The following is a 20,871-nucleotide window of genomic DNA, read 5'->3' as shown; positions in this document are numbered from 1 at the left end:
GCATTATTGATACTGAGGAAAAAGAGAAGCATAACCTCAAGACCTGGTTGCCACTCCATCATATCAAGCAGGAAATCATGCATTTAGGTACCAGCAACAAGAATTTAAGTCTTTCCAGCTGATGACCTCAGAGCTAACAGGAGAAAGGCCTTTATCTTCTTGACAGTGACTGAAGGACTGTGAATTGTCATTACGACCTCTTTGTAAGAAGGGTGAGCTAAGGCTCGCTCTCTGGCCAGAACAGGGAAGAAGTCATCCTTTGGTATGAGGTACCAGTTCACTCAAGCCCATGGAAAGCTGAGAGGGGCTAAGACTTCATTTTCTACATGTGAGGTATATGCCAGACTGGAAGATAAAGCATAACTTTGAGACAGAAACAAATTCAATGAATTTGGCCCTGAATAAGTTTCAAATCATGTTTAAAAGTTGCTAATCTTAGAGGAGGAAATATCTTGCCAACTCCTGTAGCAGCAACTGAGCAACGTTGACTCTAAGGTGTTTTAAAATTAAGTTGCTGTTTGGTGGTTGTGTTTTGATGTGGGTTTTGTTTTTTTTTTTTTTCCCATGCAAAAAATTCTGTGATGATGTCAGGGGCTCTAGCTCCACGTCTGGAGAGGAGGGGGAAAGTGCTGCTACATGTAGTCAGTCACCCAAAAATACACGTGAGAATTAGGGTCTCCTAAAATAGATGCTGTTCCACGTGAATGTCTGTGATCAATGTTTAGCTGTGGTCCTTGCCAGTGAGAGCAGCAGAGATTTTTACTTACAGACGCTAACCTGCCTGCTCATTCTGTACAACTGCAAATGTAGCAGGGAGAACCATCTGAGAGATGCACTGTAGAAAATATAATTATCAAGGTAAAGAAACATCATTATTGAACTTCAGTGGATTTCTGGAGATGGCCCAAGCCATAATCAGTGGCTGCTGCTGACTTCAGTTCCTATCTTGAATCTAAATTTTAGACAAGCTTTTGGTTCAGAGCAGATGAACTATAGAAAGCTGCACTCTTGCAGTTGTGCCATCTAGCCCTATTTACTTGATATAAAATAGTGGGAAGCCAGTCTGGCTTCTCTGTCGTTTCTGGCTTCCTTTCTCTAATGTGACTGCTAATTCTTAAACAAATTTTCAGTCGGAACTAAGAGATATTTGGGATAGACTCTGATCCTAGGTGCCAAAACTCTCACTGATTTCGCAGGTGGCGAGATTTCATCCCTGGGGGGTTTACATATGTATAGGCGTCCGAACAATAGCTCTGTATTTGCCCCCACCTATAGCTCACTCATCCTTTTATTGTCCTTATCAGTAACCTCCGACAGATATTCAAATCTTCCTTCAGGCAATCAGTTCCCTCTATATAACGCACCCTGCCTTCAGGTGAGCTCTTCCTCTCAGCATCGCCTTGCCGGGCAAAAACACGCTCACACACACGCACGAAATGGTTCCTGAACTTTTATAAATATTTTCCTCTTGTTCTATTTATCCACAGGCACACACATTACCCATTCGCGTCTTTCATTTTTGCTTCTTCTTATTTTTTTTTTTTTTTTTTTTTTTTTTTCTCCCCCTTCTCGTTCTTTTTCCCATTCTGGCTCTTTCCTGAAATAATTGAGGATTTAATTTTCCTTTCTTTAATTCTACCTTTCTGCCCATCTCCTCACTCCATCTTAACACGAGTTAGTGTCATACAGCAGGAACCCATTTGCTCTCTAGATCAGAAATCTGTACATTAATTATTGCTATCTGACATTATTTGATTTCCCTGGATAAACCAAGGAGAAAAGTGGGTTCATCCTTACTCCCACCCCTGGGAGAAATTAAGCACATTTCAGCAAAACCGAGCAGAAACCAACACACCCAAAGTCTTTAAGCTCGAGTGAAACACTCCCAGGCTCTACTGATTGAAACACACTAAACGTTTCTTCCAGGAACGCTGCGGGGTTAATCACGATGTTAATTTCTTTGCAATTCTAGAGCCAAATCGAAAAACGGGGGGAGATCTTTGCGAGAAAGGCTAGAAAAAATCGGTTTGAATTTACCAGCCGGCAGGCGTAAGGCCGCAAATGTCACTTTACTCACCTCCCTGGTGGAAGGTAAGCCGAGGGTCGCAGCTCCCTTCACACCCCTGCCTGCTCTGAACTCCTGTCTGACATTTTACCAACCCCCCCCCCAAAAAAAAAAAAAACAAACCCAAAAAACCCCATCCAACCTAAAAAACTTTCGGGATCAGGTGGGAAAAACTTGCAGAGGTGAAATTCAGGGCGGGATAGCACGAACACCGGCACGGTGATGGATCCCATCCCCAAAAATGAAGTCGCTGGTCGGAGGGTCATTGATTCCTCTGGATGGCAAGAATGTGTGCGTGTGTGTGTGTGTATTTGTGTGTGTGTGTGTATTTGTGTGTGTGTGTATTTGTGTGTGATTCTGCAGGGCAGTCCCACTCCTCCTTACTATTAGTTGCCAGCCTGTGCTCTCCAACTCCACCTCTACTCCATCCTCCCGCTAATTCGCTCCTCCCGAGCTTATTGACGGCCACTACAGGACGCTCAACGCGGAAAAATAATACAGAATTTATTAAAAAAAAAAAAAAATCGGAGCAATTTAAGAGTCGCAGAGCGCGGTTTACATGAAGGTGGCTAGAACTGAACAAAGAGACAAGCTCTTCCTGAGGAAGGAGAGAGGGAAGGGGAGACCGAAGTTTCACCTCATTTCAAGTCAACTAAACGTCATTTTGGCGTTCGGGGCGTTTCTTTCATTTATTGACACTGTATTGAAAAGTAAAATTCAGAGCCACTAATATGTTTAGGATATGTGTGTGTTTAGGCTAAGAGAAGCTGGACCTTCTCCAAAAAACATAAGCGGAATAGTATGGATGCAATTATGAATTATATGTATCTACATTACACATACACACCGAGAGGCGTATAAATAATCCACTTATCTCTTCTGCATATTAGCATGCATAAACATTTGCGCCAGATATTAACTTTTCAACTCTTTTGATTGAGTTACGTGAGCGATAAGACCTTACCGCATGCAGAGCTGAAGGCAGGCTCCCAAAAAGACGGGGGCTGATAGAAACGAGCTCCCCCTGCTACGCGCATATAGGTTATGCCGAGTGTGCAAAACGCACTGTAGGTTACGGATATAGGGTCGTTCTATAGGAGACGTGAAACACGTCGGGTGTGACAACTGCCCTTTCACACCGGGGTTAGCGGGTGGGAAACGGCGGGTTTCACTCCGCCGCGGGTGGGAAAACCTGCGCACCCTGCTCCCAGCAGAATCAGCCCCTCCCCGAAGCTGGCTTGAGGTTCAAAAGCCTGCGCGGTTGTACAGTGATGCTAAAAACCGTGCAGAGTGTGCAGTAAGGTGTACATTACCCTCCTCTCCCCTGATTTCCTTACAAATCAACAGTTTACCTCGAGAGAGCACCCTCCTTTTGGAAGAAGCTGCACCTGCTGGAGATTTATCTTCTTTTCTGCCACCAGCCAGGTTTTAGCCTTGCTGCTGTTGTATCGCCCAGAACAGAAACGCTCCGGCCAGCCCCGGCCAGGATTTACCCGAGCGGCGCCCGGGGGGACCCTGCCCGGCGTGGGGTGACCACGGGGGGAGCTCCCCGGGCTCCGCCGGGTACCCTGGCTCTCATTAAGCGGTTTGGTGATTACCGAGAAGCCTTAGAAAGCAGAAGATGACGTTGGAAAGCAAGTCTTGATGGTTAAAAATAATGTGGTCCTGGAGTTATTAGACATATCTGGTTTGAGAGTTGGAAATCTTCCCCCTGGTCCCTCAGGCGGTGCTTTAAAGGGTTTAATGCTTTATTCTAGAGGGGCTGAGCTATAATCTGGTGGAATCCCCCTAGAGTCTGAGGGTGTTTTTCTTCCCCCCTCTTTTCCTCCTTTCTGCAGCTACTGTCTTCTTCTTGTGGCGTGAAGTACATCAGTAGGAGTTGGATGACACGAACCTCTGGAGGCAAGAAACCTGAAACCAGGCAGGCAGGAAAAGGGACAATTAGAATTAGAGTTAGAATAATTATTATTTTTTCACAGAAAAAGGTTGCCATTAGTTGCTATCCTTCCACCGGGCAGAGAGGAGTTCCAACTGCATGATGGTCGGTTAGAATGCAGATTAATAATTACCACCGGACCAAATGCAGTTATCTCCATCATTTTACAAAATGTGGCGATAATTGTGATAACGATGCAAGTGCTCTCCGTGTGTGTATAAACGAGTCTGTATATAATGTCCTACAAAGAATTGACATTAACGTTAACGCTATGTCCACATCTGTAAAGTTTTGGACGATGATCTGGTACATTGGAACAGGAATGGTTTCTCTGCCGCGAAGAAAGTTGGGATCCTTCTGTCTTTCGCGATTTAAGTTTCCCCTTGTTTGTTTGGTTGGGGTTTTTCGGGATTTTTTTGGCCCAGTTCATTTGAAAGCGTGTGTGTGTGTGTGTGTGTGTGTGTACTTCTCCCACAGTTCTGCACAATCAGCTGCATGGCTACGTACCACCACAAGCGCAAAGACAAATTACATCGGCTCAAACTCTGTCCCATCAACTTCCTTCTGCCCCTCAGAACAGGGCTTGTGGAGGGAAAACATACACCTGAGGCTTGTCCCTAAGGTGCAAGGGATGTTCTAAGGTTTCTAAACACGGCCCGAACCAGCTGGTCTCTCCCAGAGGAAGCGGTGGGCAGCAGCCCGGTGCCGCACGGTGCCTCGGTAGGTCGGAGCCAGCCCAGCCCGGGGCCGGCCGTGCCCGGAGGTGTTAATGCCCCTTCTCATTCCCTCCAGGTGAAGCCGTTCATTTAGCTCGGGATTTTGGGTACATCTGCGAAACGGAGTTCCCAGCCAAAGCTGTTTCTGAGTACCTGAACAGACAGCACACGGACCCCAGCGACCTCCACTCCAGGAAAAACATGCTGCTTGCTACAAAGTGAGTGCAAAGTGAACTACCCCCTTTCCGCCTTCCCCCGAGAAAATCCCCCTCCTCTCCTTAAACCCTTCCTCTGAGCTCGTTTTGAAAGCAGACGGAACTTCCAGTCCCTAAATGACAACGGCCCCGTGGGGAGGAAGGATGCTCTTATCGCCCTGTGGTAGACCCTATAGCCTCCGCAGTGGGGTTTCTGCCAACACACGCTGTCCCTATAGAGGATGTAGGCGGCTGTCCCCCAGCTACTGTGCATCGTTTCTAAGCCACCCCCAGTTAAAAAATCTTTATGGAAAGGGGCCCAAAAATCTCTATTTTGCTCCCACAGCATGTCTGTCTGTCCCTCCTGCTGCTCACACACACCTGTTTGTCTGCTACCAAATTGCAACTTCTTTCCCATACGGATTAATAATAATAATTAAAAAAAAAAAAAAAAAGTAGAAAGAAACCCCACCATCACATACTGCTAATGATCCTCGGTTTGGTCCCCCAACCCATCTCCCTCCCTTGGGACTTTCTCGGTGGATGCGCTGTATGGGACAATTTACAGTTGGCTGTGCCTCCCAGGTTACTAACTGGGTGCTTCACAGTTTGCTCAGGTCCTTGTTGGTGGGTGCTGTGTGTCTCCACACATCGCTGTCTATCTGGGGGGAAAAAAAAAAAAAGAAAGAAAAGAAAAAGAAAAACCTAGTAGCCCAAACAGCTCTCATTTATTTCATGCTCTGGGACGTGGCTTGCCTCCGATGACAGTGTAATTTAAAGAAATATATGGAGGGTTGAAAAATCATTTGCTCAAATTTGTCCAGATGTTTTTTAGACGTGATTGGAATTTGATTGCCCTTTTCCGCAGGGTCAGAAGATATTAATGTCCCAGAACTTTAATTGCTCGCAGACCCTGCTTTGCTCTTTGAAGATGTAAAATGTTGGACTCATTACTGTTTGTTCTCCAAATTCAAAGTTTCCTCTCTTGCACTTTCTTAATGGATAATACACATAGAAGTAGACCTTTATCTTTCTCCACCCTCTGAAACCTTTAACCCACCGGGAATTTCAGAGAATTTCAGAGGAAGAGAGCTGAATGCCTTTTTTAAGGGCTTCTTTTTTTCTTTCTTTCTTTTTTTCCTTTTTTTTTTTTTTTTTTTTTTTTAAATTCTGGCCTTTTTTTTTCCTCCAGTCCCTGGGTAGGCATCTGTCTCAAAGAAACTATTCCTTTGGGAACCCCACCAGCCCCCAGGGTTCCTACGTTGCCCAGGCACCTGTTGACTTGAAGGCCTTTTGGACCAGAGCAATGCAAAACAAGAAAATGTGTGGGGGGAATTAATTATGAAAATCAAATCTGATTTTTCAAAGTGTGGGCAAACAAACAAGAGCCAGATGTCAACTCTGATGTGTTAATTGGGATGCCACCTCCCAAAATAAAATAAGAAACGCCAGCTTTGCTTCTCATGCAATGAATAAGCCAGCATGGAGTTCTAAAGTCCTGATTTTTCTCAACAAGGTGGCCCAGCCTGGGCAGTCTCAGAGGAGGCTCCATTTTGGCCCTTCCCTTCAACGTGTCCCCGTGCCACCCAGTAGCTCTCAGTGCAGGGTTGTGCTTTCCTCCAGGAACAGCATTACTGGGAGCTGCTTTGAGCCAGGGTCAGGCTTCCAAGAAGACGGGTGGTTGGCAGACCCATGGTGCATCTCCCTTTCAGCCTGGTTATTTCCAGAGCCACCAAGCAGGGCTGGGTTTTCAAAGTGCTTCAGAAGCATCCGTGTGGCTGCTGGAGAGATTTCTATCTCCAGACCCGGGTTATCCTGCAACTGCAGGAGAGAAACCTCTCCTCTGAAGAACATCATCCTGAGCAGGGAGCTGCTGGCTCACCGTGGCCAGTCCCCAAGCACTCTTGGGGGAAAGGAAGGTGGCAAAAAGGTCCCATCCTGGGGCTTGGGATCAGCTTTGGCCTGAACCTGCCCCTTCCTTCAACCTTGGTTGTCTCAGAGAAACGTGGGATGAGCCTAACCACCGCTTTTGTGTCTCTCTCTTCCTCTCTTTGCCTTTCTCTCTTCCGTGTAGGCAACTTTGTAAAGAATTTACAGATCTCTTGGCCCAGGACAGGACACCCATTGGAAACAGCCGGCCCACCCCTATTTTGGAACCGGGCATTCAGAGCTGCTTGACTCACTTCAGCCTCATCACTCACGGCTTTGGGGCCCCCGCTATCTGCGCTGCCCTCACGGCCCTTCAAAACTACCTGACTGAAGCTCTCAAAGGCATGGACAAGATGTTCTTGAACAACAACACTGCTAACAGGCACACATCTGGCGAAGGACCAGGTAGTAAAACTGGAGACAAGGAAGAGAAACACAGAAAATGAGAGAGAGAGAGAGAGAGAGAGAGAGAGAGAGGAAAAAAAAAATTGAAAAATAAAAAAGGAAAAGAAAAAAGTTAAATAAATAAAAGGAGAAAAGAGAGAGATAATCTTTTAAAACAAAACCGTCTTAATTTTAGCTTTAAAAATACTGGATTGGGCTTTGGAAGAATTCTATTAGGTAGGACAAAATCATAATAATAATAAAAATTAATAATAATGAAAGAAAGACAATAATTTAAGATCAGAGGAGCACAATGGCGCAAGACCAGTGGTTCAGAGTCTCTTGCCAGGAACATGTGAAGACAACCACCAGGATTTTTTTTCCCACTTCTGTTCTTTCACATTTTTTAAATAATGATTTGGGGGGGGAGGGGAATATAATAATAATTAAGAATAATAATAATAAAAAGAAAGAAATGAATAACTTATTGGAAGAAATCGGAGAAACATTTTTGGTGTCAGTGCTTTGATTTCTTGAGCTGCACGGTCTGTCTTGCTGTTATTTTTATTTTATCCTTTTTTTTTTTTTTTTTTTGAATGACGTCCTGTCTCCACCCTTGCTAAACTGATCTTCCAGAGCGTTCCTTTCTGAGCAGCCCCATCACCTCATTCCCCCCGACCCCCCCCCCAACTCTTCCCATCTCATCTCACCACCCTGGTTCTGTCTAGACTAGGAAAGGAGGGGAGGCGAGCGCACAGACCTCTCACCAATTCATCGACACCAGCCCGTTTGAGCTGCGTTCACGGCAGCGTCTTAACGTTAGGTGCCATTAGATGGGACATTTCATGTCGTCGTAGCTCAGTTGAATTAGCTAACTCTATTTTTCAAGACCTTTTTTGTTTTTTCCTGGTCTAGACAGACTCTCTGTTTAGATTACCAGCGTTTACAGGTGTGTATGTGCGTGTGTGTGCCTATGTGTGTGCATATGCGTATGCGCACACATAACTTGATGGGGGGTGTGTGTATCCTGTGTATGTTTGTATATATATATGTATATATACGAATATATACATATATATTTAATATGTGTGTATAGCCACACATATTCATGCATGCAAACATACCTTTGTAATTTAGTACTTGCCTTTGATGGTAAAATGCCTTGTCTATAATGGGTTGCAAAATTTGAAAGTAAGGTCTGGTAAAATGTCAGTGCTATCTGATTTCTTAATTTTCTGAGATCTCCTCTTTTTCTCTAGGGAGTTTTATATTCCTAACTATGCCAACGTTTCAGTCCTTAATTTCCTTGAGTAGTGTGTGTGAGAGATATCTTCCCCCATTTTTAAAGAACTGTTAACAACAACAAAAAATGAGTGATATGAGTATGTAATTCTTTCTCAGGAGTATGCACTATTTTATTTTCTTCTGTTTCCTAAAGCTTTGCCCGCTTGGCTTATGAGCTTCTTCAAAGAGGACTAGAGATCCCTACACAATATATCAGGTACAGAGAAAAAAAATCCACAATTCTGATATTCTGATACTTTTTTTTTTTTTTTTTTTTTTCTTTTTCAAATCAAAGCCAGTTGTTTCCGAATTCTGTAGGTGCACTTCTTTAAAGAAGCTCAAAGGGAATAATTTGAATGAGATAAAAAATAGAAGCTGAAATCGAGGTGTAATATTGCAAAGAAAATAAGAGCTGTGTTGAATGGTACCGCACTTGCTTGGCACTAGGCTTTTGTACCCAGGGAGGAAAGGGTTGCCATGTGAGCTGGCTCCTCGCGATGGGAGTGGGGAGGGCTTGCCAGGGAATATCCTGATTTCTAAGCTCAGTCTGAAGAAATCTGTTTCTCTTAGAAAGCTTTTTTTTTTTTTTAAAAAAAAAAAAAAAAAAGTCTTGTGACTCTTGCTTTAGAACAAGTCGATGTGGTAGGGGGAAAAAACCTTCTTAACTCCAATGTTTTTCTCGGTGGTTTGGTGTGTGACAGGATGTCTTATGCATATGATTTGGGGGGGGTGTGGAGGGGAAGTGATTTCTTTCCTTTTTTTTTTTTTTATTTTCCCCACATACGTTTCTTTGTCTTCTATGGTAAAAATAATGCTGAAGTGTAAGGATATGAATTTCTGTTTGGATTCTGCCGTATTGGGTAATCGCATGTGTTTCTCAGTGGGGTAGGTTTCGTGCACTAACACATCTTTTTGCTTATGTCAGACCAGTTACTGGGTGTGGGTAAATCTCCTGGAGTGACTGGCAAAACTCCAGTGGGGTCAGTCTCCATCCCCCCCCAGGATCCCTGTTAAAGCAGCAGCACTCAACCCACCCCCCCAAGCAGGCACACCTGAACTCCGAACAAGGAGGGAGAGACAAAAGAGAAGCCTTAGCCTTGGTTTAGTTTCTAGATACCCTCCAAAGCGGATGGTGGGGGAGAACTAGTTCAGCGATACTCTCAACATCCCCCAACAAAATTTTTCTTAAAAAGAAAAAAGCAAATGAGCCTCTTGTCACCCTCAGTGTCCTTAGCTATCTGGGAAATTGTTACAGCTGAGGGCCTGCTCTGCTTTTCAAATCTTTGTGCAGCAAGCAAAGGTCTTGGCTTGTGTCCCCTACCTGTGAGCGGGACAGGCGTGTGGCAATAGAAACCCAGGAATCATCCAGCCCCAAGGAGCACTGACGCCTCTGGAGCTGCTCCTCAGTCGTGTACCTTTGGTTCTTCTGGGACAGAGAACCGTGGGGAATCTCACGTGAGAAAAAGGGGAAACTGAGAAAGACAGCCTTCTCCATGGGCTGCTGGGGTGAGTTGGAGGTAGTCTTTGACCTCGGCAGGTCCCTGGCAGTGGGTTTGGCGATTGGCACGCCCCTGCAGTTGTCACCAGAGGAGGTGTGCATCCCTAGGTGTTATAGATCTCATGGATCCCCCACCAGTAGGTTGGGGACCCTCAGATTGAAGAACAGCCCCCAGGCAGCCGCTGCTCCTCCAAAGCCCACCCCTTGCCAACCACCCCCACTTTCAGCAGGCCCTGGGGAAGGACAGTCCAAGCTCCAGTGCAGGGCATGTCCCAGCAGTGACGTGCGGGAAAGGGAAGAAGTACGTGTGTGTGTATCTGGGGAGGAATGAATGGCACCACCTGAAAGCACAGCTCCCTTCTTTGCCTGATGATAATATTCTGTTTATTGGAGCAGAGCTCAAAGTGTTGAACGTTGCTTTGCCTGCCCTCTGCAAAAACCCTTTGTGAGGAGCCCATGGGCCAGCCCTCCAACATTGCCCAGCCCAGTGGGGTTCCTGGGTGTGAGGAGACCCCAGATTAGCTCTCAGTTTTCCACCTCCCCAGCTGCACACGTAGGGATGTGGGGACCTGCTCCCTGCCACCCCAGAGCTTCCAGCTGAAGGCTTTGGTGGAGGTGGGTGTTGAGGATGGTCCTTCCTTGTCTTTGGGGGGGGATGTTGAGGATGCTCCTTCTAACTGTGGAAGACAGTACCCCACCATCGCTGTGAGTTAATGAGGAGAGGGAACCACTTGCAACTTCTTGGAGAAAGACCTGCACACACAGGTGCACACGCACACGCACGTGTGAGGGCCTGATCCTGCTGCTGCTGAAATCTCCCCTAGGCACAGGTTTGGTGACCTGGACCAGGACCTAAACCTTGAGGAGGTTGAGGGAAGGATTTCAGTTGACTCCTGGCAACTTTGGATCTGCCCCTCGTGCCTTCTACCTGGAAGAGACAGACGGCAAGTGCCAGGTTGTGCTTTGCTCAGGTGAAATAAAGCCAAATGTAAAATTCCCATTGATTTCAGTGGGATGCCCCTCAATTGCTCCCCAAAGTACGGAGACAAAATCCACCAGGTTTCTGATTTAAATGCAAACAGGGAGAAAACGTGGCATAGGAGTATACCCATCTCTGTTCTTCCCCTAGCCTAGTGCTGGTACCAGAGGGAAACATCCATTGCTCCATGGCTCCTATTGGTGCTGAGGACTGAGGTTCCCCCCAAAATTAAACTCAGCCTCCCGCTGGAAAGCTTTTTCCTGTTCCCCTGCACTTTCCCAGCCCGACTACTTGTGTTGGTGGGGCACCTCAGATGTTTATCTGATAATTGAGTTATTAAAAGATTTGGTTTCCTCGGGATCATAAATCAATAAACAGGAGGATTAACACGGCAGCTTTGCTTTTTAACTCAAGGGAAAAGTTTGAGGAGAGACGGTGAAAAGTTTGTTTTCAAACCAAACAGGTGGGTTGCTGTAAATTTTATTTTATTCTTAATCCCACTTTTTTTTTTTTAATAACAATTCTCTATTCTCCATTGAAAGATCTTGTTAGATCTTTGTTTTCCTATGCTCCCTGACTTTTTTTTTTCTTTTTTCTTTTTTTCCCTGTGTTGTTATTCACACAAGGTGTGACGGAAACAAGAAGCCAATTTTCTGGGAATCCTTTTACAACCCGATGATTTCTTTAAAATCGGGTCATGTCTTGTCCCACCTAATAGAAATTCTCTGTGAGAAGCTGTTTCAAGTCCCTTTGCATCCCAGACCAACCTCCCCCAAAATCCCCAAATTTATGTTTGGGGCTGGGAGGGAGGAGGGGTGGGGGGGTGTGAGGATGGTTTTAAGACCTTTAGCTGTGCCCAAAGGGCTTATTCCCTTCCCCTGCTCATCTCTTTCTGACCGGTTTATCACGCAGATCTGTTTTTAATACGTTTCTCGGAGAATTTGGTGCTCGTTTCAGCTGCCGTAAGCATTGCCAGATCGATCCGGCCAAACTCCCCCTCCCCTCCGGCTTCCCTGGGTGAGAGAGACCGTAGGCTTTTTACAAATAGTATATTTTCTTATACAAAGGGAAAAAGTAAAAGAAAATATCCCCAAAACACACTGGCAAACGCCTGAACATTTTGAGAGAGACGAAACATTGTGTGCCAGCGAGAAATAAAGGAAAAAAAAAAAAAACAAAACCCCCAAACAAATGCAAAGCTCTGAGAAAAAAAAAAAAAAGAATGAGAAACTGGAAAGATGAAAGAAAATAAAAATTCTCCTTTTATGCCCCAGACGATCCCTTTCACCTCCTCTTCTTGAAAAATCTGACCATGCATTGAGAAATAGCAGTTTATCGACTCTTCCTGAGAAGAAATGCGGAGAGGCATTCAGTATTGAGTTTGTATATATTTATTTATGCTTAATTTAACGGGAATGTGTAAATATGGCGAGCAAGTAGTTTTTGGGTTATTTATCTGTGAATCTATACCTCTGTGAATGGGTGGGGGAATTTAAAAACAAAAAGTTTAAAAAAAAAAAACAAACAAAAAAGAAAGAAAAAACAAAACAAACAAAAAAAAATCCCGCTTGACTAGATAGTATCCTATCTGAATCTTTTCTGTTCTTTATAGACAAGCTGTTATGGTAATGGGTAGAAATTGGTTTCTTGTCCAGTGATGACCTGATTTACATAAATAATAAGAATAAAAAAAAAGAGATTGTTGTGTTTTGTTGTATTTTCCTCTTCAGTTTTTTTGAATGTTGGTGCTGCTTCGATTCTGCAGACGGATTTACTTATAACGCCAAGAAGTCTTTATTTTCCCAATCTAGGCTTTGGGGAAATTCAGGACATGTCTCTACATTAAGAAAACAAAAGACAAAAAAAAAAAAAAAAGACAATAAATATTGCTTCTCAGAAATGTTGGTATTTTATTTCTGTCTGACTCAAAAGTGTCCATATTTTTACCACTCTTACCTCTTCATTCTAAGCAGACCTGTAATAAACCTCATGTCATATTAACGTGAGCTTTCGTTTCATTTTGCTTTTACCAGCTGAATTAGGAGTAAACCTTCTTTTTCTTTTGAAAGTATTACCCATTAAAAGAAAATATTAAGTAAGCCTTCAATATCAGGAAAATCCCCCCCCCCCCCCCCCCCCCGCTGTGTTAATCTTACTTTACGTTTCACCTACATATACGTGGATGTGAGTGTGTATGTGTGTGTATATATATATATATATACTCTGATGTACAGATCAGGAGTGATGTTCGTATTCACAACGCGGGATTATTTTCTACCTTTAGGTCTACAGTTGCAGCACCAGTAATTAGCAAAAGGAAATATTCAAACCAAAACAACTTCTTCCTCCACCTCACCCCAACCTTCCCCTTCCCCTCAGATCCCAAATCCTCTTTATTTAGATTTGTAACCGACACTCCTGAAGAAGAGCTGAGGGGGGATCCGGCTCCCCGGGGCTAACCCGGAGCCACTCCGGAGTCACTCGGGGTTTACCCTGCGGTTGGGTGAAGGAGGAGGGGGGGGGGGGGCAGATTAAGGCCTCAGGATTTTTTTTTTTTTTTTTTTTTCCCCCCCAGAGTTATCATAGAAAGCATCAATTTTTATTTTTTTTTTTTTTTTTTTTTTTTGCCTGTAAATCAGAAACTGGAAAGGACTGTCAGTTTAACCCTCCGCACAGTCACCCTGAAAACAAACACACACGCGTGCTCAAACAGGGAGCCCTCAGGGTGGAAACCGGTTTAAAGCATCGCTTTTACTGTGGTGAACTATTTTAGTTAAATACCCGCTCTGAAGACTTGTCTGGGTTGGGTTTTGTCTGTTTCTTTCTTTTTTTTTTCCCTTTTTTTTTTTTTTTTTTTTGAGAGCGCGGTTCTTTAGGAGGGCAGACGGAGGGATGCAGGAACCGGTGGATCGGTTTTTGCACCTTAACATTTCTTTCGGAGGGGAGTGGAGGAATAGCAAAAAATAAATTCATCCGCACACCTCCATCTCCCAAACTACCTCCCTTCTCCCTCTCCTTCCAGCTTGGACTACAGGATCCGACTCAGCTGATCGCCAAGGTGTCCAAAATAAATCATCATCATCATCATCATCAAAACCCCCCAAAAAACCAACAGTGCTAACGACGACCCCAAAGTCTGTTTTATGGGGAAGCTTTCGAGGCTCGCCTGCCTCGGCTTCTGTTCAGGCTTGGACTCAGCCGTGACCTACTTTCTCTCCGTGGTGTGATGGCGAAAACGCCCGGAGCAAGTTTGGGGGGTCCGGGATGGAGGGAGATGGTGGGTGGCGGCGGGGACGGGGCCAGCAGCGCCCGGGATCCGAGCAGGAGGGAAAACGAGGTGGGGGAGCAAAAGAGAAAAGGGAACCCCCTCCTCACCCCCCCTTTCCTCCTTTTTACCAGGGCTCTGCAGGGCGAGGAGCGGGGACACCCACCCACCCCCCCCCCCCCCCCCCAAACCTCCCCTCCCCAGCCCCTTGGACCCAACTGCGGGCAGGTGTGGGGTGAAGGATGCCCGCGGGCAGGGAGTGCTGGGAAGCCCAGCGACACTGGAGCTGATTTCCAAAAGCCAGGCTGCATGCCATACTTTTTTAGTATGTTTTGTTTTCTTTTGTTTTAATCGCACTGACGATATTATTTTTAGTAGAGCATATGTTTTGCATGAAACCTTTCAAAACAGCTCTCGCAGTTCCCAGCGGAGTCTGGGAGGGTTGTTTGGGGGACGAGGGGAGGAATAAGGAAGTTTCTCTGTTGTCCAAGAACTATGCAACAGTTATGTAAAAAGGGGATTTAAAAAAAAAAAAAAAAAATGCACCGGGGAAAGCTCTTTTATAAATCAGCAGAAGCACCGAGAGCTCCCTTTAAAAATGGGACCCGACGAGAGGAGGAAAGGCTCACCCCGAATTTCCCAGGCTCCTGGTGACAGTGTCAAGGTTGCAAATTCAAAGGGCATATATGTATATATTTATAATAAAGTACAGTTAGCTGCTCCGGGAGGCTGCCGGTGTGCCCTGCCTCCCCCCCGGGGCCGGGTTTGCCTCCCGCTCCCCCCGGCTTGCGGTCGGCGGAGCTTGGGGTGGGCTCACACACTAACGGGTCTGGAAACGGAGTGTCAGGAAAGAAGGAATATTCCTGCTGATCTCCTCTGCTCCACCGCATTTTCCCAAAGGTCTTCAACAAGTCAAGATTAGACCTTCCTTCCTTCCTTCCTTCCTTCCTTCCTTCCTTCCTTCCTTCCTTCCTTCCTTCCTTCCTTCCTTCCTCTTTCTTTCTTTCTTTCTTTCTTTCTTTCTTTCTTTCTTTCTTTCTTTCTTTCTTTCTCTTTCTTTCTTTCTCTCTTTCTCTCTTTCTCTCTTTCTCTCTTTCTCTCTTTCTCTCTTTCTCTCTTTCTTTTCTCCTCTTCTAGCTTCTCCCCCAGCTATGGTTAAAAATAAATGAATAGCAGCAGTAACCTAGCTCATCAAAACTTCCCCTCCCCACCGGTCTGATGTTACAATCTGCTTTCCCAGTCATGACCAGCGGGGACCTTCTCTCCATCTCTCCTGCCTTGCCCCAGTCTCTTTCTTAAACTCTAGGTAGTTTCAGTTTCCATTACAAAACTTCACCTTGATTTATATAGTCATAAACATCATTTTTGTCTTTCATCCCTTTGGGGTGAACTCCTCTCTTTCTTTTTTTTTTTTTTTTTTTTTTTTGTTTTTTTTCGTTTTGCCTTTTTTCCCCCCCTTTCCCCTCCCCACCTGCATGGTATGGCCCACATTTATACAAGACCTCATAAATAACATCTGGTGTCCCTATGATGGAACTAGTCAAATGTCTTAAATAATCCCCAGTACCAATATATTCACTGAATTCCTTTGTTTTCTGTGTCTCTTTTGTAAACAAGCATCCACACATTTTTTTTTTTTTTTTTTCCCCTGTGGCTGGACGTGTGTCTGTGTATGTGCACAGCTGTACCAGGACACTGTGTTACCCGTCGTGTCACAACTGCTCAGAGCTCCGCTTCGTCGTGCAGACTCGGTCCCATTTGCACACCACTACTGACTTTCACGAATTAAGGGAAAAAAAAAAAAAAAAACCCAAAAAAACCCCAAACCAACCCCAACCCCAAACCCAATCCGCTCCTCATTTTTACCTTCGGAATTAAACCCTTGCAATAGGCTCCAGCCGGTGCAAAGGGCCGGTCCCCCCCCGCAGCGCAGGGCTCTGCTTTCCGCACATCCCACGGAGCCTGGGGGCCCACGGCCGGGCCCTGGGCCTGATCCGGCGCCCCGGGGCAGCGGAGGAAGGGCTGCCCTGATTTCCCTTCCAGCAAGTCGCCCCTCTGCCTGTGAACGCTTTATGGGGAGGGAGAAGGAGATCTCTGGGGATTTACGAGTTAAGAGCGTCTCTATAGTCTCTCCTTAATATGAAGCTGGATAAAACAGAATCTCACACAATTACAAAATCGCCGCAATTACTTTGGAGCTTCCTCCAAACAACACTAAAATGAAAGGAGTGAGTGTGTATTTGCATGTGTATTTCTCATCGGAATATTCAGAGACAATAATCCTTTTACCTTCCCCCCCCCCCCCCCGCCCTGGATCTGCCCCGGATGGGGCAAAAGAAATAATTCCCAGGAAAAAAAAAAAAAAAAAAAAAAAAAAACCACAAAACCCCAAAAAACCCCAAACCCCAAAAGAAAAATAAATAAATAAATATGGGTTTAACACTTGGCGAGGTGTTTTTAAAGCAAAGACAAGCACTATCCTGAGTTCCACCCGGTGCAGTGTGACCTCCCCGGTTCCCCAGCGGGGGGGGGGGGGGGGGGGGCAGTGCCGGTGATTATCGGGGCTGGTAAATAAACAACGGCGTGCGCGGAGTAGCCGTCATCTGCTGACAACATGCGAGGGCGATGCTCTCCCCAGGTCGAGAAGAACATTTCCTTTCAAGCAGAAACGTTTGATTCTTTCCAGGGGATAAATTAGTGCGTGTTGAGATTTACAAAGAGCTTTGAGTACAATTACAATTATATTCGTAGCTTTACTCGCTTAAAACGCCAAGGTGAATGAAATGTGCGTGGACATTTCTCTTCCCTGTAAAAATCCATCAAAGTACCAAGGGGGGGGATCTTTTGCCTCCTGAAACCAGCGCTAACAATAGTTTATCTCGCTTTTGATGCACAGAGCATCACCTGACAGTATTCGCTCCTGCAAAACTACCCATGACTTAACCGAAAGCTGTTGTTGCCTGCAAATAAAAATAAATAAATAATAATAAAAAAAAAAAAAATAAAAGCAACCCCAGAAAAACCACCCAAAACCTGCAGGAGCAGTTCTTTCCAAAAACTGTGAACAACGGTCGGGACGACAGTAAACCCCGGTCTCCGCTGTGCTCTGCTGTATTTCAGTGCAGAGGATCCTATTTTGGCTGGGAAAAAAGGAGCCCGTTTCCAGCTCTGTATAGAAAATCAGAATACAGTAACTGGTAACAATGGGAAGGGGTGGAGGTGGAAGATCTGCAAATGGGGATAGAAAGCATTTTTAGATAAATGGTTTTCACGGAAATAGGCTGGATTTTAAAATCTCTTTTAAATTGGAATCACGCGAGCAGGAAGCAACCAGGTGAAATGTTTTAAAACGAAAAATTCTGGATTTTAACATTAACATTTGACGGTGAATGTGGGAGATGGTTTTGTTGGACGAGTAAAATAAACACCGGGTTTCACCTGCCCCAGAGAGCCGCCTGTTCATCCGCTGCTCACCCTTACACTCACAAAACACTGTGCAGACCGATGAGTGAAAAAAGACCGAGAAAGCGAAGGAGACGATCGTTTAAACCCCTCCAGTCCTGCTTTCCTGGGACCTTGCCATTGCAGCCGGAGCCTGGAGGCTTTCCCTGCGCCCGGCAGCTGCCGGGGGAGGACGGGGGCGATGGCCGAGGCGGAGCAGGGACCTCCTTCTCCCTTACGCTTCAAAGGTTTCTTTAAACTTTAACTTAGGAGTGACATGAGACCAGAGAAAGTAACTCAGCCCCGACCTGTAAACTCGCATTTTGGAAACAGAGAGTCCGTCTGTCTGTCCGCTCCCCCCTTCTTCCCCCTCCCAGCCCCAAACTCTGGCTTTGGCTTGGGAAGTTGGGGCTTGTTTGCAAAGTTTGGAAAGAATAATCATTTAAAAAAAAAAAAAATAGGGGGAGAGGGAGAGTTTGTTGCAGAGAGTTCCCCTTCTGGATAAAAGGGGATAATTATAGCAGTTTTCTCGCCAACGTGGAGCAATACCCCCGCCCCAAAACCACGCACTGGGCTGGGGAGTTGTGCAATCCTGGAGGGTGGGTGTGAAAAGTCAAGTAGGGTCGTGTCTGTGTCCGTCCCCCCCCCCCCCCCGCCTCTAGGTGTAGAAATCGTGCGTGTGTGTTTGTGTACCTCTATGTGTTACTGACCTGCGGGAAATATTTTACAGCTACTTATCTCTCCCGGTGCAGAAAATGAAAGCTACAGGGTTGTTTTCTCCTTGCTGCATTGCTTTCTCCATCTCTCCCTATTTACATGCGGTTGCCCCATCCCGTGCAGGCAGCCTTTCACAGTCTCTTTTATTTGCCAAAAACACCTGACACACGGCTCCGGGAGGCTCTTTCTGGGCTACAACCCCTGCCAGGAGGGATGGCCCCCGCTCAGAAACACGCTCGGACAAGGCTAATACAAGGCGAGAACGGACAGCTGATGTAGCGGGGCGGGGGAAGGGGGAGAAAAGTTGGGTTTTTCCCCAGTGATAGCCAGGGTTGAGGTAATTCCCTGCTAAAGCTGGGAAAGGAAGACCTGGGAGGGAGCTCATCCTTCCCCCAACCTCATACCCAACTCCATCAGCTCTGCAACCCTCTCCCCCTCCTAGTGAGGTCTGCAGGGCCCCAAACTGGCCCCTTCTCCCCTCCATGCGGGGTGATAAGGAGATTGCCCTGCCCGCTTTGCTTCCCCGACCTCCCCCCCCTTCCCCTCGCCCCCTTCCCAACATCCTGTCAAGCAATAGGCTGTAAAATAGTTATCCAGCCCAGCACACAGGCAAGTGCCGTTTGAGAGTAATTTCTGCCCCGAGCGTTTGGCCGGGGGCAAAGCAAGCGTGCTCTCTAACTGATCAACCTGGATATTTCATTATTCATTAATTTACTGTTTAACCAAATCCCACTCATTATCAGAGGCAACGCTTGGCAGAGCCCAGCGAACAGTAGCAGTTGGTGTCAGGCGTGGAGAATTGGCCCATTTGATCCTGGGCTGTTTTATTATTCAACACCACTGACTGAGAAAAAGGCCCATGAATAATAAAGAGCCAAAGCGTGTTTGAACTGAGAAGCATGACACAGCCTTACAAAACAGCAGTTAGGAAATTAAAGGCGAGGTGGCCCAGGCTTTGCATTTTTTATTCTCGCTGTGGGCCCAGGCATTGGGATCCCACATTTTTGTTGCTCTTGTGTTTATTGTTGTCGTTGTTACTATTTTCCCACAAGCGGTTTAAAAGGTGTAAACCCAAAATCTTAATTGGGATCTTTTTATTGCAAAGTTTCTCTCTGCTCTATCCTCATTATCATTTTGGTTTTAATAATGGCATAGATTGTGCTGCTTGCTTTTTCTCCTTTCCTTTACTCCATAGGAAATGAGCCCACTACAAAGATCAGATCGGGATCATTTTGGGTGTAAATCCACAAAAACACTCACAAGAGAAGGTTACCTGAGCACTGGGATGCCAACGGTGCCAAGGGAACTCTGCTGACATCCTGGAGGACCCTCAGGGTTGGGACTAGTTCAAGAGGATCAAGTCTCCAGAAAACTACTACTCTGAAGGCATTTTTCGTATTTTGACACCGCCTTCATTTTTAGGCACTGACTGATCACCAGCTGAAAAGAAGAATACACCTCCTAGACAGTGACACCATTCAAATTTTTTTTCATCTTAGTAGCAAATGATCTAACAGTAATCTTCTTTGTCATCATCATGCTTTCCACTCTTCTGAATCAAGATCTTTGTTTTTTGGCCCTAGTCCTTCCCTTCTGTGTGGCAGAAACTCACAGGTGTTATCTCAGTGACATCAGGATCAAATTGCATTTTCCAAAACGCTTCCATTTTTGCAAGATTGTCCTATGGAGTGGTGACATTCAGCATGTCTTTTAAAAAAAAAGGTTTTCTTCTCTAAGGTGGCTAAAATATGGGGTCCTGAAAAAGAGTGAGGAGCAAGCAGTCAGTAGCAGCTTTGAAAAATGTCAGTCAAAAGGTCTCTGACTTAGAAAAGTCATCCAAGAACAGTGGAGTAAAGTAACTTATCTGCAGCCACAATAATCACACAAGTGAACCTGGAGTATTCACAGCAGCCTAGCCCTAATCTTACCCTCTTAAAATAGGAGAGTTTTGCAAGACTTTTGGTCAAAATATTCTTTCCATGTTGCCCTTTTGATCTTTGTTGATTATGACAACTGCTGTGGTGAAATACTTTCTGATTTCCTCACGTTGCATTATGATTTCCATTAGAAATAACACACTGAATGTCATCAGGTGCGGCAAAGATCTGGCTTTTAATCTTTCTGTGAGCAAATGGCAAGATGCATTTTGCCCTTCTTACTTTTTTAACCCCCTTCTGTTGACTTCGCCAAGAATTATGTTAGGAGCTGTCATGGCATTTTAGTCCTCCCTGCATGCAACGTTGGGCACAACACATGGTGGTAGGCACAGAATGGGAGTGCCACCCCCGTAATGCTGAGACTGGTCCCCCCTCTTTACTGTTTGTAACTGTTCAGACTGAGACACCGCTTAAGACGCTTGGATGATGAGAAGAGATTGTTCCTCCTGTTTGCGTCCCTTCCTATCTTCTCTCTCATCTTCTCTTCTGCCGCCCTGAGATACACAGAAGTGGGATTTCTGACGGG

General features: G+C 45.5%; 1 protein-coding gene across 2 annotated transcripts in view; it reads left to right on the top strand.

Moving 5' to 3' along the window:
* Nucleotides 1-8,831, top strand: part of TFAP2B (transcription factor AP-2 beta) — a 28,650-nt gene extending 19,819 nt beyond the window's left edge. The window contains exons 5-8 of one of the 2 annotated variants that reach the window (XM_075750423.1): nt 1,973-2,091; nt 4,794-4,935; nt 6,986-7,245; nt 8,663-8,831. In XM_075750423.1, coding sequence (XP_075606538.1) covers nt 1,973-2,091; nt 4,794-4,935; nt 6,986-7,245; nt 8,663-8,703 — 562 coding nt within the window. In that variant the 3' untranslated portion in view covers nt 8,704-8,831. Of the gene's footprint in view, nt 1-1,972; nt 2,092-4,793; nt 4,936-6,985; nt 7,437-8,662 lie in introns of those variants that run through there. The other variant, XM_075750424.1, reaches the window with a different exon arrangement.
* The last annotated feature ends 12,040 nt before the right edge of the window (nt 8,832-20,871 follow it).

Source organism: Balearica regulorum, chromosome 3, assembly GCF_011004875.1.
Source record: "Balearica regulorum gibbericeps isolate bBalReg1 chromosome 3, bBalReg1.pri, whole genome shotgun sequence".
Taxonomy (NCBI): domain Eukaryota; kingdom Metazoa; phylum Chordata; class Aves; order Gruiformes; family Gruidae; genus Balearica; species Balearica regulorum.
Note: the sequence above shows the minus strand (reverse complement) of the source record. Positions and strands in the feature narration are given on the sequence as shown.